The 19792-nt window shown below is 59.0% G+C and overlaps 1 protein-coding gene across 1 annotated transcript in view; it reads right to left on the reverse strand.

Moving 5' to 3' along the window:
- Positions 1 to 19792, reverse strand: part of KDM4B (lysine demethylase 4B) — a 141009-nt gene that overhangs the window by 95846 nt on the left and 25371 nt on the right. The window contains 2 exon segments of the mRNA XM_082379184.1: positions 4748 to 4913; positions 15549 to 15655. Of these exon segments, the coding sequence (XP_082235310.1) occupies positions 4748 to 4888 (141 nt within the window). The 5' untranslated portion in view covers positions 4889 to 4913; positions 15549 to 15655.

The raw sequence follows: 19792 nt of genomic DNA on the forward strand, positions 1-19792 counted from the left end.
CTAGCACGCATGGGGGTGCCCACACACATAAATCAGTAACAACGGCAGCCGCGACGATGAGAAAGTCAGCGCTCCTCACCCGGGCAGTCCCGCCCCGCGGAGGACACTGGGCCACGTCTGGGGACATCTGTGGTTGTGAGGACTGGCGGGGGCTCCTGGCATCGAGGGGGTGGGGGCAGGGAGGCTGCTCCACACCCCACAGCGCCCAGGACGGGCCCCCAGAGGGTGACCCGGCCCCCATGTCAGCAGTGCCAGCAGGATCCTTATTTAGAGGTAAATGGGGACGAGCCCCCTCCCGGAAGACACAGCTGATCAGTCACAATGCCACGGGTGCCTGGCGTGACAACAGGGTGCTGGGCTCAGCCTGCCGGTCGACGGTTCTGTTAGATTCCCAGGGAGAAATCTGAGGAGTCAGGTGATGAACTAAAACACTCAAGGCTAGAAATGCAAAAAATAAAAAGAAGAGAGGGGGACTTCCCTGGTGGCACAGTGGTTAAGACTCCACACTCCCAACGTAGGGGGCCTGGGTTCAATCCCTGATCGGGGAACTAAGATCCCACACGCATGCTGCAACTAAGAGCTCGCACGCCACAACTAAGGAGCCTGCCTGCCGCAACTAAGACCCGGCGCAACCAAATAAATAAATAAATATTTAAAAAAAAAAAAAAGAAAAGGAGAAGAGGGCCCACGCCTCCAGGATACGAGATGTTCTTGCAGGGAAACGGGTTGTGGGGTGAGGGATCTGGGACCCCGAGCTGCTCTTTAATTACGTGGCTGACGCCTCCTCGCTGCAGAAAAGCCTGAGTTTCCTCCTGGGGGAAAGCGCAGTGACCCTGGACCGGCTCCCCCGCCCCAAGTCTCTTGGAGAATCGCCTCCCTAACCAGGCTGCGGGGTGAACGGACCACTCCTCAGCCCTCCGCTCTCAGGGGAGAGCCTCGGGCTCAGTCCTGTCCCCACGGGCTCTGCTGTGTGACATCTGGACACTGGGGAGGAGCCGGCAGACGCTCCCGACACCTGGCTCACACGTGTGAACCGCACTTTCGCAGGCACATGCTAAGCGGGTTCTGGAAAGGCACATGAACAGAAGGTCACTGGTCTGGAACCCGAAGCTTCTGGAAAAATCCCTCAGCAAAGCACCACGGCCTAACACCCTCAAGTCTCTGCAGAGCAGGATTTGAAAGGAGGCTCTCCAAGCAGAGGCCACCTGAAAGACGTCCCCTAAAGGCCCGTGAGCACCCCGACTGCGTGGCCCTGGACGGACCCTGACTCGAAGCTCCTGGAGGGCAAGACTCAGCCAAGGCCAGGAGGACGGAGAGGCCACACACCCAAGGGAACGGCGTGACACCAGGGAGGTGGCCAAGCTGGGAGCGCTGGGCAGCTGGGGCAGGCGTGGGAGACCCTTCGAGAGGGGAGGAAGTGAGGGGCCAGCCTCTGCCCCCCAGAACCAGCTGGACCCAAAGCCATTCTGCTGGCAGCAGGCCTGGAGGCTAAGAAGAGCCAGGGCACCGCCTGGCAGCAGGGCACTGAGGGAACTGACGCCCCTTGACCCCGCCCCCAGGACCCCAAGCCATGCCCCTTCCTGCTCCCTCCCCCCCCGCAGCCCCTCCCAAGCAGCCCGAGGGGGAAGGAGCCCAGCTGGACACTGGTGCCAGAGCACACTCAGGGTGGGTGAGGAGTGTGACCCGCCACCCCGATGGCCCCAGGGTGGGGGTCCCTGTACCCAGAGCCCCCTGAGCTCCGGGCCTCGGCCCAGCTGTGCCTGGTGAGTGCCCACCCCGACCTAGCTGCCCTGGGCCCAACAGAGCTTTTGTCGGGGGGCCATCAAATGTAGCTTTGATGGAAAAAGAAACCTCAACACCACACACACACACACACACACACACACACACACACACACACACGGAAGGGTAGTCAAGGCTGATGAGACCAGGGTGAGGGGGACCCCGGCGACTACAGAGCTCGTTCAGGCCAGCAGGACGCTGTGTCCCTTCTCCAAAGAGGCTGGCAGCCCTCAGGGCTGACGGCCCGCGTCGGAAGGAAGTGGGGGCACCGAGGGCCGTGGCACGTGCCTCCCTGGACCCATCTGTCCCCTCAGTTGCAAGGAAGCCCCAAGGGGCTAGAGGTACCTGCACGCCGTCCCTGCCTGACGGGAGCAGGGATGAGGGTGCACGCGTGTGTGTCGGTGTGACTGTCCCCACAGGATCTCTCAGCGACAGCAGGGGAGCTGCTCCCAGCAGCCCGTGCCCACCCTCACAGTGCCCTTCCAGAGAGAACTGCCCTTGCCAGAGAGAAAATAGCAAAGAAAATACCACTTAAAAAAAGTGGAAAGGAACATGCAAACAAAGGGCAGAGGGGGACTTCCCTGGCGGCGCAGTGGTTAAGAATCCGCCTGCCAATGCAGGGGACACGGGTTCGAGCCCTGGTCCGGGAAGATCCCACATGCTGCGGAGCAACTAAGCCCGTGCATCACAACTACTGAGCCCACGAACCACAACTACTGAAGCCCGCATGCCTGTGCTCCGCAATAAGAGGAGCCACCGCAATGAGAAGCCCGTACACCTCAGCGAAGAGTAGCCCCCACTCACCACAACTAGAGAAAGCCCGCGCGCAGCAATGAAGACCCAATGCAGCCAAAAAAAAAAAAAAAAAAGGGCAGAGGGAAAATGCGCCCTGAAAACATCTGTCTCACAAAAACATCCAGTCCGAATGGTTTCCTGTCGATTCAAGTAAGTTAGCGGAAAACTGGTCCACGGGAATTAAAGGCTTAAGCAGAGGCATGGGGCTCAAAGGAAAGGCAGGAGCCGGCAAAGGAGAAGAAAAAGGAAGGAGCAGAGCCGGGGTGAGGACGTGCAGGGGAGACTCGGTCACGCCACACGAGGCTGCACCCAAAGCAGCCCCGGGACAGAAGGTGCTGGAAACAGCCCGGAAGCCGGAGCCGGAGATGACAGAGGAGGAAACAGAGGAGAGGGGCCGGGGGAAGTGCCAGGTGCTGCCAACGGAGCACTCCACGAGGTTACCAAGATTCCTGGCACAGGGGACAACTTGGATCTAAAAACAGAACTGGCGCTGCGTCCCGGCAAACGCGGAACGAGGTGAGGGACAGGACACATTCCAGATGAAGGGGGGCCCCCCATGCCCAGCCCCGCGGGCACCAGGCCTCAGAGTCCCCCCCACTGCCCCCAGCTGGGGCACCTGAGGGAAAGGGGCACCTGACAACCGACCCCAGCCAATCGGTCCAGCCCAGACAGAGGCTCCGAACCTGCAAGAACCCAGGCCCGGGGCTTCCAGAGCCAGAGACCCCGATGAGAAGGTTCTGCTGGGTGTGTGCTGTCATGGGGCCCCGGGAACAAAAACCAACGGGAGGGGAGAGGAGGGAAGATGTCGCAGGCCCACCTCTCTCCTCATCTGCACGGCTGAGATTAAAGGCATGGATGTCACACGGCCAGCCAAACCCGGCAGGGGAGGTGGGCAGAGGAAGGCCAGCACACCTGTCCCCTCGCTGCAGACACCGTGACCCGCGGCCCAATACCACCCACCACCTGCTTCCGTCCAGCCACTGAGCTGACGCCGGCATTCTTTCTGTTTTTAATTTTTTTTTCATTTTTTGAAAAATTTTTTTAAAATTCTTTTTTACTTTTTAAAATTTTACTTATTTACTTATTTATTTATTTATTTTTTGGCTACCCCACACGGCGTGTGGGATCCTAGTTCCCCGACCAGGGATCGAACCCAGGCCCTCGGCAGTGAGAGCGCAGAGTCCTCACCACTAGACCGCCAGGGAAGTCCCTTTTTTAAAAATTTTTAAATGGTTGAGGGAAAATAACAAATGAAGACTGTTTCAGGACAGGTGAAAATTCTACGAAATGCACATGTCGGTGTCTATAAATCAGGTTTCATGTGCTCACAGCCATGCTTGTGGGGTTGTGGGTCATCCCCGGCCGCAGAGCTGAGTGGTGGCCACAGACAGTCCAGCCCAAGAAGCTGACATTATTTACTATCTGGCTCTTTGCAGAAAAGGCTTAGCGACCCCCAGCTTAAATAATAGAGGGCTGGGTATTAGATAAAGTGCCGGTCATACAGGAAGCAACTAGAAGAACCCAAATCAGGTGACGAATCTCCCAGATTATGTGGTGAGCAGACCCTCACACACACAGGTTCACGTGCACATGAAGAAACTCGGCACCCGTCCCCAAGGTCTGTTCCCCGCACGGAAGAGGCGTGGGCAGGCATGCTATCTGCCGGTGTTCACACACGCACACACGCACATGCACGTCCGTGTGTGATGCTCCGTGCAAAGAGACACGAGGAATCAGTGCCGTGCCGCTCCAGGCAGAGGAGCCGGGGTCAGGGTGGGTGGAGGGGGCACTCATTCTCCCTCCTATCCTGTCGCAATGCTTGAACTCGCTTCACACGTGCGTTACAGTCTCAAAACAAATGTGTTTAAGTAGGAATATAAAGGCAAACAGTAAGCCCTCCCCGGCACCGACTCCCCTGGGACCCCCCTGACGGGGTGAGACGGCTGCTGGTCCCACCGTGATGTTCTGTGTCCCACCCAGCATCAGCACCCTCGGGGACCCCGGTGCCCAGAACTGTGCCTGACTTGGGGAAAGAACATATGTTCATGGATAAATTAGGTCAGATGCGCTCAATGAGCAGATTAATGGGTGCCTCTCGGGCCGCTTGCCCCTGGGTGGGCACAGGGCAGGGGCCGGGGAGAGCTGCACGGGGGCCTGGGGCATCACCCACCTTGGCCAGGCCCGCCCGGTGGGCCCCCTGGGACTCGATGTAGGCCACGTATCTGTTGAAGTCCTTAAACTCCTCCATGGTTGGGCGAAACGTCATGATTTTACAACTCGGGTTCTGGGCCCCGTGATCCTCGGACCCCATGGCTGCAGCGGAGAGACGGCCACACCTGCAAGGGAGACAAGAGAGCGTCAGCACCGCCAGCACCGCCACGGCCCGGTTCCCTTCTCCCCAGGAGGCACCCAAACCACCCGGCCCCGAGGACAGAGGCCGCGCAGCAGCCGAGCAGGGCCAAGGGGAGCCTGGGGGCCACTTCATCACTCACTCTGGCACAAAAGACCACATGACTGCAACGAATTACCAACAGAGGTGGCCCGTTCTAAGAGCCCATGCGATGCTGGAGGCCAGAGCCCCCATTTCAAACAAGGGGCCTCGGAAATAAAACCTTTTCTTATCAGGGCCTCATCCAGATTCACTGGCATTGACCTCACAGCTGGAATCCAGAGGCAGCAGCAGGGGAGGGGCTGGGAAGGTGAGTGAGGTCCTGTGTGTTTCACTAGCAGGGAACCCCTCCTCGGGCGGGCCGCCGCGAGCAGGGGAGCAGTGTGTGGGTCCCTCCAGCACTGGCCCGGCTGCTGTCAGCGAACCCAGGCCCCAGTGACCCACGGGCTGCCCGAGGCTGGGACCTGGAACCAGGAGAGCAGGAGGCCCGTTTCCCGCCGCGTCGCCCTGGGCTATAACCACGCCTGGCCGATGGGGCACAGAGCGGGGCGGGGATCGGGCTCCTCTAGGGGACAAGGCTGCAGGCTGGAGAGGCCCCCGCCTGTCCCGAGAGTTACGAGAGTTAGGGGGGCCCAGCGGGGTGGCTGCTGACCCACCCCAATGAGGAAGAGGCTTGGGGGACAGACTCTGCGGAAGGGTCCCTGCTGGGACAAGAGAAGAGCAGACTCCCTCCGGGACTGGAAAGAGGTCAGAACCCAAGTGCACGCAGACCCAGAACTTGGAGGACAGCTAACCAAGTCCACCTCCCCCCACCCCAAAGTAAGCTGGAGAGTGAGAAAGGCAGGAAGCCCGCCAGTCTGGGAAGTAGAGAGTTGGGGGGGGGGGTGTCCATGTCCCCAAGACGCGGCCACTGGCTCCCCAAAGGCACTCCCCCGGCGGGCGCTAGAGGGCAGCACGAGCCCGGGAACGGGAGCCGAGGCGGGCAGCTCCCTGGGACAGACCTGGAGGCCCAGGCGGATACCAGACCAGGTCCAGGTCCTGCCCTCAACCACCGCATGCCTGGGCGCACAGGGCAGCGGGTCGGCAGCTAAGGCCGCGCTCTGAAGGTCACACTCGCGGCTGGACTGCTGAGGACCCCGGAGGTCCTGGCACACACGGGGTCACCACTGCATCGGGGCTGGGACCCCTGGGCCCCTCCGCCCTGTGTGCACAGGAGCCTCTGTCGCTCCTCCTTGCAGGGCAGCCGAAGCTGCGGTCCACAAGGCAGGCCACGGGTGCCCGGGACCGTGTGACAACAGCTCTGAGGGGGATCACAGGGGACCACCGAGGTCACATGGGTTTATAAAGGGGAAGGGTCATCACAAACCCCCCTGCAGACCAGCAGGCACCGGAGGGCCCAGGCCGCGGCCAGGCTGACCAGCCCTCAGGACAGACCACCATGCCGTCCCCCCCCTGCTCCCCACCCCACAGCCGGGGCCCGGCACCTGACTCCCTACCTGAGCCCTCAGAAGCCAGCTGCCCTCTCCTCTCCAGCCCAGACCCGGCCACACAGGGCTCACCCGGGGTCTCCACTGTCCTGAGGGAGCTCAAGGCCCCGGGGGGACAGGCCCGACCCCAATGATCTGGGAACATGGGTGTGGACCTGAGCTGGGCTAAGGGCTGTGGAGGGAGGCACAGGGGCGTAGGGAGGGAGGCCTCCCAGGGCAGGGACCCGGGACAGGACAGACGACCGGCCGCAGCCATCGCTCGCCGGCCTTCCTCGTGTGCCCACCACCCGAGCCGCCCCACCTGTCAACCCCACATCCCCACCTGCCCAGATTCCCTGCACCCACCGCCCCTGCCCGCACAGAGCAGCGGGCTCCCGGCGGAGGGGGTCCCTGCCGCCCACCCATCTTGCGTGGCCATCAAATCCGTCCTCTGAGGCCTGCAGCCGAAACACGGTCACCCGGGTCTCAGCCCCTCGTCCCAAGCCCCCGACAGCCGGGCAAAGGGCCAGAGGCTGGCTCCGCAGCCCGCCACGGATGGTGCCCAGATTCGGAAGGGGCGGACACATCAGCGCGTAACAGCCCCGGCCCTGCTCTCCACATTTTATGTGGGTGGTGTGCCCACTCTGCACAGTTCACCAAGGGGCGTCGCGTCCCTGGAAGCCCGGCTCTGCTGCGACCACCCCAGTTTCCCAACACACCGCCACCCGCTGTGGGTGACGGGCGCCAGGACCACCCGCACCAGCAACTCTCCTCTTGGCCAGGCCGGTCCCAGCAGGGGAGGAGGACACAGGCTCCCCCCAAGGCCAGCTGTGTCACCACGAAAGGAGCCCACCCTGCCACGGATGCTGCCGCCTGCCCTCCCACACGGCACTGTTGGTGGGAAGTGAGGTGGGGCAGGACACCCGTCTCCCCCCAAGACCAGCCTGTCCTGGGCAGAGTGGGGGCAGCCCCGGGGTCCTGCCCACACGAGTTCTCTCGCCCATTAAACATAACCGCAGGAGCGCTTTTTCCATGGGGGGCAGGGGGAGCAAGCAGGTGATATGACAGCAGGTAGAGTTTCCTGCACTGCACCTGGCAAGATATGCTTCTCCAACCACCGCTGTCATCCAGATTCAGCTCAGCAGTGGATCATGTGCGGTTTTCTTTTTTTTTTTTTTTGTCTTATTCATGCCGGTTGCAGTAAAGTTTTTAGTAGGTAAATATAAAGAAGAAAATTAAAATGGTTTATAATCCCAACACTCCATAACCCTTGACACGTTTTTTGAAGGAGGGCAAATAAAAATCAGACGTGCACATACTTAAAAAATAACAAAAGGAATGTGCTCTTTACCAGACAGTGCCACGCCCAAAATGCGAGGTTCTAACAACTTCATCGTAGAAAGACAAGCAGCACAATTAAAAAGTGGGCCAACGACTTGAATCGACATTTCTCCAAAGAGGAGACTCAAACGGCCAGTAAGCACATGAAAAGATGCTCGAGGTGATCAGCCATCAGAGGAACGCAAATATAACTAGAGTGACACACACCTCCCCCAACTGGGGCGGCTAGAGTGAAAAAGCAGATAACAGCAAGTGTTGTTGAGAAACTGGAACCCTGACTCCCAGCTGGTGGGAACGTAACATGGGGCAGCCCCCCAAAAAGTTAAACATGGAACTGACCACACAAGCCAGCAATCCCACCCCTAGGTATACACCCAAGAGAAATGAAAACCTATGTCCACACAAAAACTTGTACGCAAATGTTCACAGCAGCATGATTCACAATAGCCAAAAGGTGGAAACAACCCAAGTGCCCATCAACAGATGATGGTACACAAACCGGTCCCTCCACACACGGGACCATCATTCAGCCACGAAAGGGAGAGAAGCACGGACACTCGCTACCACGTGGATGGACCCTGAGAACACGATGCTCAGAGAGAGAAGCCAGGCCCAGAAGGACACCGTAGGCTAAGAGGTCTGGGTTCCTTTGTGGAGTGATGGAAATGTTCCAAAGTTGATTGTGGTGAAGGCTGCAGGACTCTGAATTCGCTAAGAACTTTGGAATCGTGTGCTGTAAGTGAGAGAACTGGTTGGAGGGTGGATTCTATCTCAATACAGCTGCTACCCCCAGAAAAGAAACAGAGATTAGGGTAGGGGAGAAGGAAAGAAGAAAGTTCTGCACTTGCCAAAAAAAAAAAAATAACTAAACAAAACCTCTGGCTGCCTGGCAGGTGGGCGCCTGGAGCCTCCGCCCGCGGGAGGGCTGCCCCCGAGCCCAGCACCCGCCCCGTGAGAGACAGAGGGCACCCCGCAGCCCGGCCACGGGGGAGGCGTCTGCTGGGCGCCTTCCTTCTCTAACAGGAAGCGCGGCCTCCAGAGACACTTGGTGGGTCCCTGTCCCCGCCCCCGCCCCGGCCCAGCCCTTGAAGCCTCTAACAGGAAAGCTAGCGTCCCTTTCTTCCCGCTCCTGATTCTGAGGCTGAGAGCAGGCATGCCTATAGGCTGCAACCGCTGAATTACACATTCTAAACGGATGGAACTGTCTGCTTTGTGAATTACCTCTCGATAAAGCGGTGATTTTTCTTAAGTGCTGTGTTCGCGGAGACCCTGCACGCCTTGGCCTTCCTGGCCTGATGCTCGCCCGGCCCTTGCAGCCCGCCGCCTGGGACCGATGAGCGCGATCACGCGTGGAGGGGCGGTTCCCCAGCTGTCCTGGATGGCTCCTCCTCACCCAGAGACAGGTGACAGGAGGGGTCCACCCACTCTCTGGGCCCCAACGAATGAGTCCAGCCCAGAGAAGCCCTCCTGGGCTGCTGCACCGGCACCTCCCCCAGCGGCCTTCAAACTGGGGGACTCACGGGCTGGGCCGTGGGGGACACTCTGGCCACCCCCGTGGAGGCTACCACCCGACCTGCGCTGCAGCACGGTGACCAGGTGGGGGGTCTTTCCCGCCCCACCCTGAGAGCTGCCCCTCTCGGGGGCAGAAGTCTCTCCAGATCTGGACTCCGGCCTGGGGCTGATGCCCCCCCGCCAGGAGCCCGACAGAGTGGGGTGCGCTGAGCCTGAGAGCCTCAGGAGAGGGGGGGCGAGAGACGCCCCAAGGCGTGGGTCTCCCACAGCCAGGTGCACTCTGTCTGTCCGTCGGTGAGCCAGAATGCAGAAATAAGATGACTAGTAGGGGATGCCATTTCCCCAACAGGCAGCCTCATCTTCCTGACTGAGGGGCTCTGGGGACTAAGGGTTTCTGAGGCCCAATGGCAGATGTTTTCCAGAAACTGGATGGCTGGAATCTGCAACTCTGGGGTTTTGACAAGAATACAGTGTTCAATATGCGGGAAGGTACGTCCTCTGAAAAAAATGTCACCCTACTAAAAGCTTTACTCTGAGGGGTGCACTGTTTTTGAAAAGGATTCGGGGGCTCTCTGAGCACGAGGTGCCCCCAGTTCTTCTCAGCAGGGCCTGTGCCCCAGCCCCGGGGGGCGTCTCTCCCCCAGCTCTCTCCTCCTGGGCCCTCCCCTCCACCTGCCATCAGGTGAAGCCCCAAGCCTCCCCGTGACTCCCAGCCAGCCCCAGGCCCTGCTCCCATCTCAGCCCAGTTCCTGCCACCACAGCCCAGTTCCCAACAGGAGACGATGACTGGGGGCCCCTGAGTGGGCTCAGGCCCCAGGAGGAGCCAGCACCCCTCCACCAAGACTCAAGAGGAAACCCACCGTGAAGGCAGCACGGAAGCCCCTGCCCCCGGGTGTGGGCCTGGCACTCCATCACCGTGTCCCGAGAGCAGCTCACCAGGTGCCCTCATACAGGGAAAAGCCTGGCGGTAGAACGTCCTCCACTTCATCCTTCTCTGCTGGGAGCACCCCCTACGTCCCAGGTTCCCTGCAAGCTGGGCGTGCTCCCTGATCACACAGAGCCTGAAGCCCAGGGGGCGCTCGGGGCAACTAGTACTGCCCCACCGTACCCGCCAGCCCCAGTGTCAGAGAAACCTTTGCCCCCCCCCGGCCCCTGGCCTGTGGAGCCAGATCAGCGTTGGAGGGGTCCTCGTGCTGGCCCCACGGAGCAGGAGAGCCCGGGCCGGGGGGAGCACAGGCTCCAGGAGCAGCCTGCGAAGTCTGAAGGATGCCAGCCTTGATCTGGCTCTACCCCATGGAACTGGCTGGACTCAAAGAGACACAGTGACGAGAGGGACAAAGCAGGCAGAGAGCCCAGAGCCAGGAAGGCAGGAGGCCAAGGTCAGAAGGGCCAACTGAGAAATGTGAGGACAAGAGACGTGAGGAAGGCAGCTTGGCCGGACAGGGCTGTGTGGGCATGGAGTGGGGGCGGATGGGTAGCCCCGCGCACAAGGCCAAGACCACCCTAACACTGATCTGAGCGACGCCAACTCCGAAAGGCACAAAGGAAGAATCGCCCGCAGCCATGCATGTTCGTTCCCTACGGCTGCCGAACGAATCTCCACAAACCTAGTGGCTGAAACAGCACAACTTTATCTTCGAGTTCTGGAGGTCAGGAGTCCCTCCCGGATCTCAACTGGGCTGTGCTCTTTCTGGAGGTTTCCTGCCTTTTCCAGCTTCTAGAGGCACCGCATCCCTGGTTCGAGGCCCCTTTCTGCATCCTCACAGCATCTCCGGTCTCGGCGTCTCTTCTCTGACCACTGCTTCCATCACCACGTCCCCTCCTCTGACTCTGACCTCCCTGCCTCCCTCTCAGAAGGGCCCCTGTGATGACGCCGGACCGCCTGGCTAAGCCAGGGTGAGCACCATCTCCAGATCTCTAGCTCCGTCCCAGCTGCCGAGTCCCTCTCGTGCCAGGGAGCATCTGCACAGGTTCCACAATCAGGGTGCGGGCACCTCGAGGAGCGCTATTCCCTCTGCCTCAAAAGCCACGTGAAAAACCCATCACACAAAGAGATAAGTAACGGTCACCATGCCCCTCCCACCGGGGACCGCTGCTGTGAGATGCGTCCTGGAAAGACAAGCACATCTGCCTACTCGCTCAGACAAAAGCACAGTTTCGAGAAGAGGACGAAGGGGACCAAGCGATACCCAGTGGGCTGCAACGTGACCCCCGCGTCCTCCCCACGACTCAGACGTGCACAGCGCCCCAGAGCACGGAGCCTGGAGCCACCCTCTGGCCGCAGAGCTGCCTCATGGGCACAGCCAGAGGCCCCAGTGATGCCGAGGGAGCCCTTTCCGGCCGCTCGCGCCCCAGACGACCTTGGCCTGCATCTTCACCTTGGTGCCGGTGCTCCCACGGCTGACTCCCAGGTTAAGAGGCTCACACCTCGTCAGCCCCCAAGACACTCGGCCGAGCTGTGGGGAGGAGCCAGGAGGCGTGAACCGCAAGCTGGGTTGCATGATGGCCTGGGGAGCCGCCGGGAGCCCCATCCCCAGGAGGCCTGAGCGTGGGAAGGGCAGGCCCTGGGAATCCCCAGGGGCCCGGCTCGGCCCCATCCCCCCACATTGCCAGAGCCCCTTCGCTAATCCCAGAGCAAGCGTGCGACACCTGGGGACCGCGACGATCAGGGCCACGCGACGATCAGGGCCACGCTTTCGGGAGATGCTGCAGGGCCAACAGCGCTGGCCACGGAAGCCTCAAGAAGCCACATGGGGCAAAGTCCCGTGAATATCGTGGTCTGAGTCACAACCTCGCGTGACTCTAAAATGACAGTGTCCTGGTTCAACACCGAATCCTTCCACCTAGGTACCCCCCAAACTGCAGAAAGAAAGCGAATGCATAAATAGCAACATGTCCCCCGTGGTCGGGGGCCTTGCTCAAAACAGGCGGAGGCAAATGAAGAACGTTTATCACGCCTCTCCTCCTAAAAACCGGCGCTAAGGCCACCTTCTTCTCTTGATCTTTCGTATACCTTTGAACTTTAAAGAAAAAAAGCTCTCTCTGTCACAACCCTCCCGGAGGAAGTGCCCACGGCGGGGCCGCCCACAGCCCATGACAGGGGCATCTTTTATTAGCCTGGAGACGTCACCTGTCTGTGCCCACAGATGCAAAACTGGGTGCTTTTTTCACAAAAAAAAAAAAAAAAAAAAAGGGCAGGAAAAAGCTACCAGACCTGAAAAAACAGGCCAAGCAATATGTTGAGGAGGAAGAAATCCTTACAATGAAGTAAATGAGCGAAAAAGCTAAGAACCGGGAGGGCGGGGGGCAGGAAGAAGGCTGGGTGAGAAGCCCACCCACGGCCTGGGGCGGCCTGCACTCTCCCTCCCGTGTGGAGCTATTCTGCTTGGAACTGAAGCCTCGTGTCTCCAGCTCAGATCCTGCTCCTAACGAGACAGGGTGGAGCGGGACCTGCTGGGAGAGGCTTCTTCACACTCACAGGAACCCAACCACGGCGGCCAGGAGCGTAAAAGGAGAAGCGTGGAGCCACCATCTGACCCAGCCAGCTCACTCCTAGGTGTCGACCCAAGGGAAACAAAAACACACGTCCACCAAGACACGGGTGTCGACCCAAGGGAAACAAAAACACACGTCCACCAAGACACGGGTGTCGACCCAAGGGAAACAAAAACACACGTCCACCAAGACACGGGTGTCGACCCAAGGGAAACAAAAACACACGTCCACCAAGACACCTGAACGTTCACAGCAGCATCATTCATAAAACCCCAAAAGCAGAAACAACACGAGCGCCCATCAAAGGATAACAGATACACCAAATGTGGTCCCTCCACACACGGGCACATCACTCAGCCATGAAAAGGAGAGAAGCACTGACACTCGCTGCAACGTGCATGGAGCCTGAGACACGATGCTCAGTGAGAGAAGCCAGACGGAGGAGGACACACAGGGTATGATTCCAATGATGGGAAACGTCCAGAACAGGCCGATCCACAGACACAGAGAGTGGATTCCTGGTTGTCAGGGACTGAGGGAGGGAGAGGGAGTGCCTGCTTAATGTACAGTGGTTTTGGGGAGTTGATAACGATGTTCTGGAGTGAGATGGGAGTTAGATGGTGGGGTGGCGGCACAGCTCAGTGAACGTACTCAAAACCACTAAATTGCATACTTTATTTTAATTAATTAATTTGTCCACTCCACTGTGCGGCTTGTGAGATCTTAGTTCCCTGACCAGGGATTGAACCTGTGCCCATGGCATTGAAAGTGTGGAGTCCTAACCACTGGACCACCAGGGAATTCCCTGAATTGTATACTTTGAGGTGTGACCATTATGGCATGTAATTGCACCTCTATAAAACTTAATTTTTTTGAAGTCCAAGGCAGCCTGTTTGGGACCTGCCAGACCACAGTCAACCTGTCCCGTTTGTCACGAGCACCCTGATCTCCGCGAACGCCCGAGGCCTTTTGGGGAAGGTGCCCGTGACCTCACTCATTTCTGTCTCCCACTCTTCCCCCACCCCAGAACATTCTCACACCTTCCAGGGCTGGCGCTCAGTTTCTCCAGCTATAAAATGGGTTGATAGAGGGAGATGATTAGCATCCTTGTGAGGGATTACTAAAAAGTTAACCGCACAGGGCGAGCTACGTACGCAGAATGTGTCGTGCAGATGGGGATACAAAGAGGATAACCGAGTTTCAGGGACTTGACTGTCTTGTAAGAAAGCGTGAGCTTTAAGGGTAAAGCAACGCTTTGGGACACACAGTCAGAACTGACCATTTCTAAACCAGTCGACGAGGGCCTGGTCCACCCAGCCCCAGACAGTGACAAGCTGGCAGGGACTGGGGACGGCCCACCTTCTCTGTGCAGGACCACACAGTAAACGTTTGCAGCTTTGCAGGCACGCGGCCTCTGTCACAACCACGCAATTCCACCACCGTGAGGAGGAAGGCACGAGTGAACAGAAGCAGCTGTGCGCCGATAAGGCTTTATTTACAAGAATACACAATGGGCCGAGTGGGCCGAGTGGGCCAAGTGGGCCGAGTGTTCCTCGGGCCGCAGTTTGCCGGCCCCAGACCCAGATGCCTGAAATCTCCCCTTTAAAGAACAAAACCTGCACTCCACCGCTTGTAAAGGGGAACCTGAGCTCCACGGCCCAATTCCTGGGTTCCTAAATCGTGGCAGAACAGACAAGGCCACATTCTAGTCCACACTGAGCCCTCATTAGCCACGTGGCCTTGGGAGGAGGCTTCGTCCAAGGTCAACACTGAACACGAGCCTTTCTCGCTCAGCCAGCTTTCCTCGCTGTGGCCAGGAGCACAGGAACTGCTCGTCCCACACTGAACGCCCCTCCACCCGGGTGCCCCTGCCCGTGGGTGCCAGCCACTAGGGGCTCAGGCTGCTCCCTCTTTTCTTACCAGTGACCCCCCCCTTGGGCCACCTCCAGAGGCCACCTCTGTGAACCCTCTGTCCCTGGTTAATTAGAAAAGTCCAGGAGAAGGGGGACACCCTGGAGCTAAAACCCAGAAGCAGCTGGGTCATGGGATTATTTTCAAAGCATTTAAAAATAATCCTCCAGGGTTTCCCTGGTGACGCAGTGGTTAAGAACCCGCCTGCCAATGCAGGGGACACGGGTTCAAACCCTGGTCTGGGAAGATCTCACATGCCACGGAGCAACTAAGCCCGTGCGCCACAACTACTGAAGCCCGCGCGCCTAGAGCCCGTGCTCCGCAAGAAGAGAAGTCACCGCAATGAGAAGCCCGCGCACTGCAACAAAGAGTAGCCCCCGCTCGCCTCAACTAGAGAAAGCCCGCACACAGCAACAAAAACCCAATGTAACCAAAATTAATTAATTAATTAATTACTTAAAATAATAATAACCCTCCATTTTTGAAGACCCTCCCCTCTCCCTGTGACTGGTCATCATCTCCCACAGGGTGTGAGGTGGGGTGAATATGCCCCTCGGTGAAGCCAGAAGTGGTGTCCTGCCCAGGGACACGGCACAGATAGGGCAGCTCATCCTGGGCCATCCTGGAGCCCCCCCCAAACCCACTATGGTTCTCAGGGCTTCTAGAAGTGAGGGATAGGTGTTCAGATGCTGAGGGGCCAGAGTGCAGACGCGGAGAGAAGGCACATCCAGCAGAACCACACTGAGGGGTCCAGGCTCCTCTAGGGGCATCTGGCCCCTGGACACCCCAGGAACTCAGAACCAAACAGGGCCGCCTTCTCCACCAGCAGCCCTGGGGCCGGAGGCCCGCACACGTACTTACTGCAAGGTTCCTGGTACGCAGTGGGGAGCGAGGTTGCAGGGAGATGGTCCAATAACTGGCTTCTGTTAGGGTTTCTGTCAGGTTCCAGCAATGGCGATGGTTCCTAAAATGTGCAAAACAAAAGCACAATTAACTAAAACGATGGCCTGATTAAGTCTTAACTCCAAATTACACTCCTAGCAGCAGCGTGCAGCCCAGGGATGCCTGCCTCTGTTCAGATGTTTCCAAATCCTCGCCACTTTCCAAGAACATGAAAATCCACAACCATGAGCACCTGCCCCACTAAAGCCTTCCAGTGACGGCCCATTTTAAGCCCAGCTCCTAAACATCAGTAGCTGAGAAAGCAAGAGCCTCCAAAAACAATCAAATCAGACCAATGATGCTTCTGGAAACCTTAAGGTACAGGCACTCCTGGGAGGTTTACAAGAAGTTCTGCCTCTTCCGAACCCCCGCAGGCAGGGAAGGTGCCCCTCCGAGGAGGACAGTCGGACAGGAACTGCCGCGTGGTGACCGCCGTCTACACCCCCGGGGGGCAGAGAGCACAGGGCAGAGCGTGGCAGGCGCCGTGCAGCTGAGACCCCACGGGGGGCAGGGTCCCCACCACGGCATTCACAGCCAGGCTCAGGGTCACTTGCTGAATGGACACAGGACAAGACTCTAAACGTGGGGTGTGGCCCCAGGGCCTCTGACAATCTGGGCTCCAGCTGCCCCGACTCACTGGGCTCCCCGCCCCTACCTCCCGGACACCTGAGCTAGCGGCTCGGCGTCGGCAGGACCCTCCCTGCCCCTGTGCCTTTGCACATGCTGCCTGAAGCTGGACTAGCTGCTGGGGGCCGACCCGGCTGCAGGACAGCTCAGCCGGGGTGCCCTGGGGGTGTGGGACTCGGGCCTGCCCACCTTCCCTAACTCGCCAGGAGCTGTAAATAGCACAAGTCCCACAAACACCCTTTCAACAGGCAACGTGTGCCGACCTCTTCTATCTTTTTTTTTTAAATCAGGTTTTTTAAATTACTGGGCACAACCCACTACACTGATTTCACTGTCTTCTAACAGGTGCCAGCCCCTGGGCTGAAAGGCCACACCGAGCTGTGGAATGACCGGCCCTCGGGCATTCGCCTCTTCCTCTGGATCAGCTAAGCCGCCCGGGGCCACGTGTAGTCCCAAGGGCTCCTCGGTCGCTGCCACCTGCCCCACTCCGCAGCCCCGCCAGCCCCTGACAGCGACGAGAGCGGAAGTCCGGGGGTTCGATTACTCTGGCATGTCTCCACATGGCTGTGGCTGCTGGAACAACGGCCCCCAAAGATGTCCCCATCCTAATCCCCGGGAGCTGTGACTATGCTCTCCTTGGTGGCAAGAGACTGCAGATGGGATGAAGTTAAGGATCTTTTTTTTTTTTTTTTTTTACATCTTTTTTCTTCTTTTTTTTGGTCACGCCGCACGTGGGATCTTAGCTTCCCGACCAGGGATCGAACCCGGGCCCCCTGCATTGGAAGTGCGGAGTCTTATCTGCTGGACCGCCGGGAAGTCCAAGTTAAGGATCTTGAGATGGAAGACGATCCTGGGTTATCAGGGGGCCCAGTGTCATCCCCAGAGTCCTTCTAAGAGGGAGGCGAGAGGGTGAGAGTCAGAGAAGAACTGATGACAGAGGCAGAGGTCAGAGCGATGTGCTCTGAAGACGGGGGAGGGGCCACCAGCCGAGGATGCGGTGCCTCTAGAAGCTGGAAATGGCGAAGAACCGATTCTTCCCTGGCGCCTCCAGGAGGATCAATCAGCCCTGCCCACACCTTGATCTGAGCCCAGTGAGACCTGTGTCGGACTTCTGGCCGCCAGGGCGGTGAGATAATAAACGTGCATTGTTTTAAGTCACTGAGTCTGTGGTCATTTGTTACCGCAGCAAAGGGAGACTGATCCGGCAGCTTCCACGTACATCTCCCCGATGACACAGGAGAGGGACCTTCTCACCCCCACTGCCCGCAGGCCTCCCTGCTGAGAATAGCCAGCCTGACTTCCACTCACATCTGATGGGGTCGCATGTCTCCCTGGTCACTTGTCACTACCTCTTTGCACACTGTCTCCCCAGATGGACGATGGGCCACCCCACGCACAGCACATGGGCTGCAAGGCGAAGACCACCCGAGCCTGTGGTCCTCGGCTGGACAGACCCCAGTCTGCTGCTGCCCCTGGCTGCGGGGTCCTCCTGCCCTCGTGCTCTGGGGGATGATAGCACTGACCCCAAAATAGGAGGCTGGAAGCTCTGGGGCTGAGGTTAACGCTCAGCCCTCAGGCCACAGCCAAGGCAAGGCCTCTGTCCACCCTGACCTATGTCCATGCGGGGCTAGGCTCACCCGCCTCCCCTGCTCCCGCAAGGACTGAGGGCCCCCCGTAGCCAGCCTGTCACCACCCTGCAGGCCCTGAGACACCAGGGGCCTGGCCTCCTTCCTGGCCACAGCCCACTCGGCACAGGGCAGCCGGGGCTGAGGGATCAGGGGGCCCTTAAGTGTGGGCTGGGCACAGTGACTTCCTTCCAAGAGGGACAGTATGGAAAGGGGGGAGGTGTGACCTTCCAGTGGAGACACCTGAGCAGCACGACCTCAGCCAGGGGACCGAGGCCAACACCAGCAGTGATGAGTCATGTTGACGGCAGGCACCCCGAGATGAAGGATGAGACGGCCCTTCACAGGTGGTCCTCCTCCCAGCACCCAGCGCCCCAGTGTAACCGTGAGAAAAACACCCGACAAGTTCCCACTGAGGGAGATTCTACAAAATCTCTGGCCACAGTCCTCAAACCCGTCAAGGGCATCGAGAACAAGGGAAGTCTGAGGAACCATCACAGCCCAGAGGAGCCCGAGGAGGCGAGACACCTGAATGTCACGGGGGTCCCGGACGGGGTCCTGGGACAGAAGAGGACACCAGGGGCACACAAGGCAAACTGGAGGAAGTAGGACCCTAACCAACGAGAACGTACCCATAAGGTTCACTGATCGCAACAAACGCACCCGCCTCATGTAAAACGGGTGTCGGGGTCAGGGGTGTAGGGAAGTCTCCCTAGCGCTCTCCATTTCTCTACAAATCTACAACTGTTTAAACAATAAAGTCTATGTACTTTTTAAAAGGAAAACAAAACAGAAAGGCCCTGGTGCCTCCTGCTGCCCAGGCTGGCAGGGCTAGGCCGCTGTCCTGGTTGCGGTTCCTGGGAAAGCCAGGCGCTGAGACGAGAACTCGGGGTGGGCAGGGGGCGTCCAGCTGCAGCGAGGGGACAGGCTGAGCGGCCACCCAAGGCCTCAGACACCACCACCCCGAAGAGGCACACCCTGACCATTTCTCCTTCAAAAAGGCGCCGTCTGACAATCGGATGATGTCGCTCTCCCGAGGTGCCCGCCCCGCAGACGCTGACGGCTCCTCCACCTCCTCCTCTACCCTCTGCAAAGGGCAGGCAGGTGGGCCGGGAAGCAGCAGCAGGAACGGGGGAAGAGCCAGCTGTCTCCACACGCTGAGGCACCAGGAACTGCCACCGGCTGCTGGCACCTCTAGGACCCCACAGGCCTGGCCTCCCCACCCCGGGCAGGGGTAGCTGGGCCCCTGGTCCTATCAGCTCTGGGCCACCTAGGGCTGGCCCTCGGGATGGGTCCACCCACACCACCCACACTGCCCACGGTGGCCCGGGAGCCGGGCCCGGGGTCCGAGAGGCAGAGCGCTGACGGGCATCTTCCGCCCACAAAGGCAGGGAGCCCTCGCCTGTGTGTGTTATCTGATCCAGGAGGGCTCAGCGCCCAACTCGGCCTGCTCCCCGCGGCTCCCAAGGTGAGCTGGAGCCCCTCGTGGGAGCAGGGAGGGCGGAAACGCTCACAGAAGATGGGGACTCCCAGGAGGACACGAGCGCAGTGAAGGGGCACCGGACGACCAAAGCGAGGACAGCGAGGACGACAAGATGAGCAGTGACAGTCCCGACTGTAAACCCACAGGGTACCATAAACACATGCCGGTCCTTACTGGTATGAAATTCAAAACGTCATGTAAATGGCGGAGAAGGGATAGCTCTCTTCTATAAAACATTCCAGATCATAATGCAGAAGGAGTGAAGGCAACATAAATGCACCGTGAGATCTGTACAGTAATCACTGCTGCAGGAAAGATCCACCGCAGATGCTGAAATTGACAGGCAAGTGTTTATGAGAAGCAGGTGTGCTGTCGCGAGGTCCCAGAGGAAAAACCTGCAACCTTCCCGCGGAGACTCCAAGCA

Source organism: Balaenoptera borealis, assembly GCF_965194805.1.
Source record: "Balaenoptera borealis genome assembly, chromosome: 2".
Lineage (NCBI taxonomy): Eukaryota > Metazoa > Chordata > Mammalia > Artiodactyla > Balaenopteridae > Balaenoptera > Balaenoptera borealis.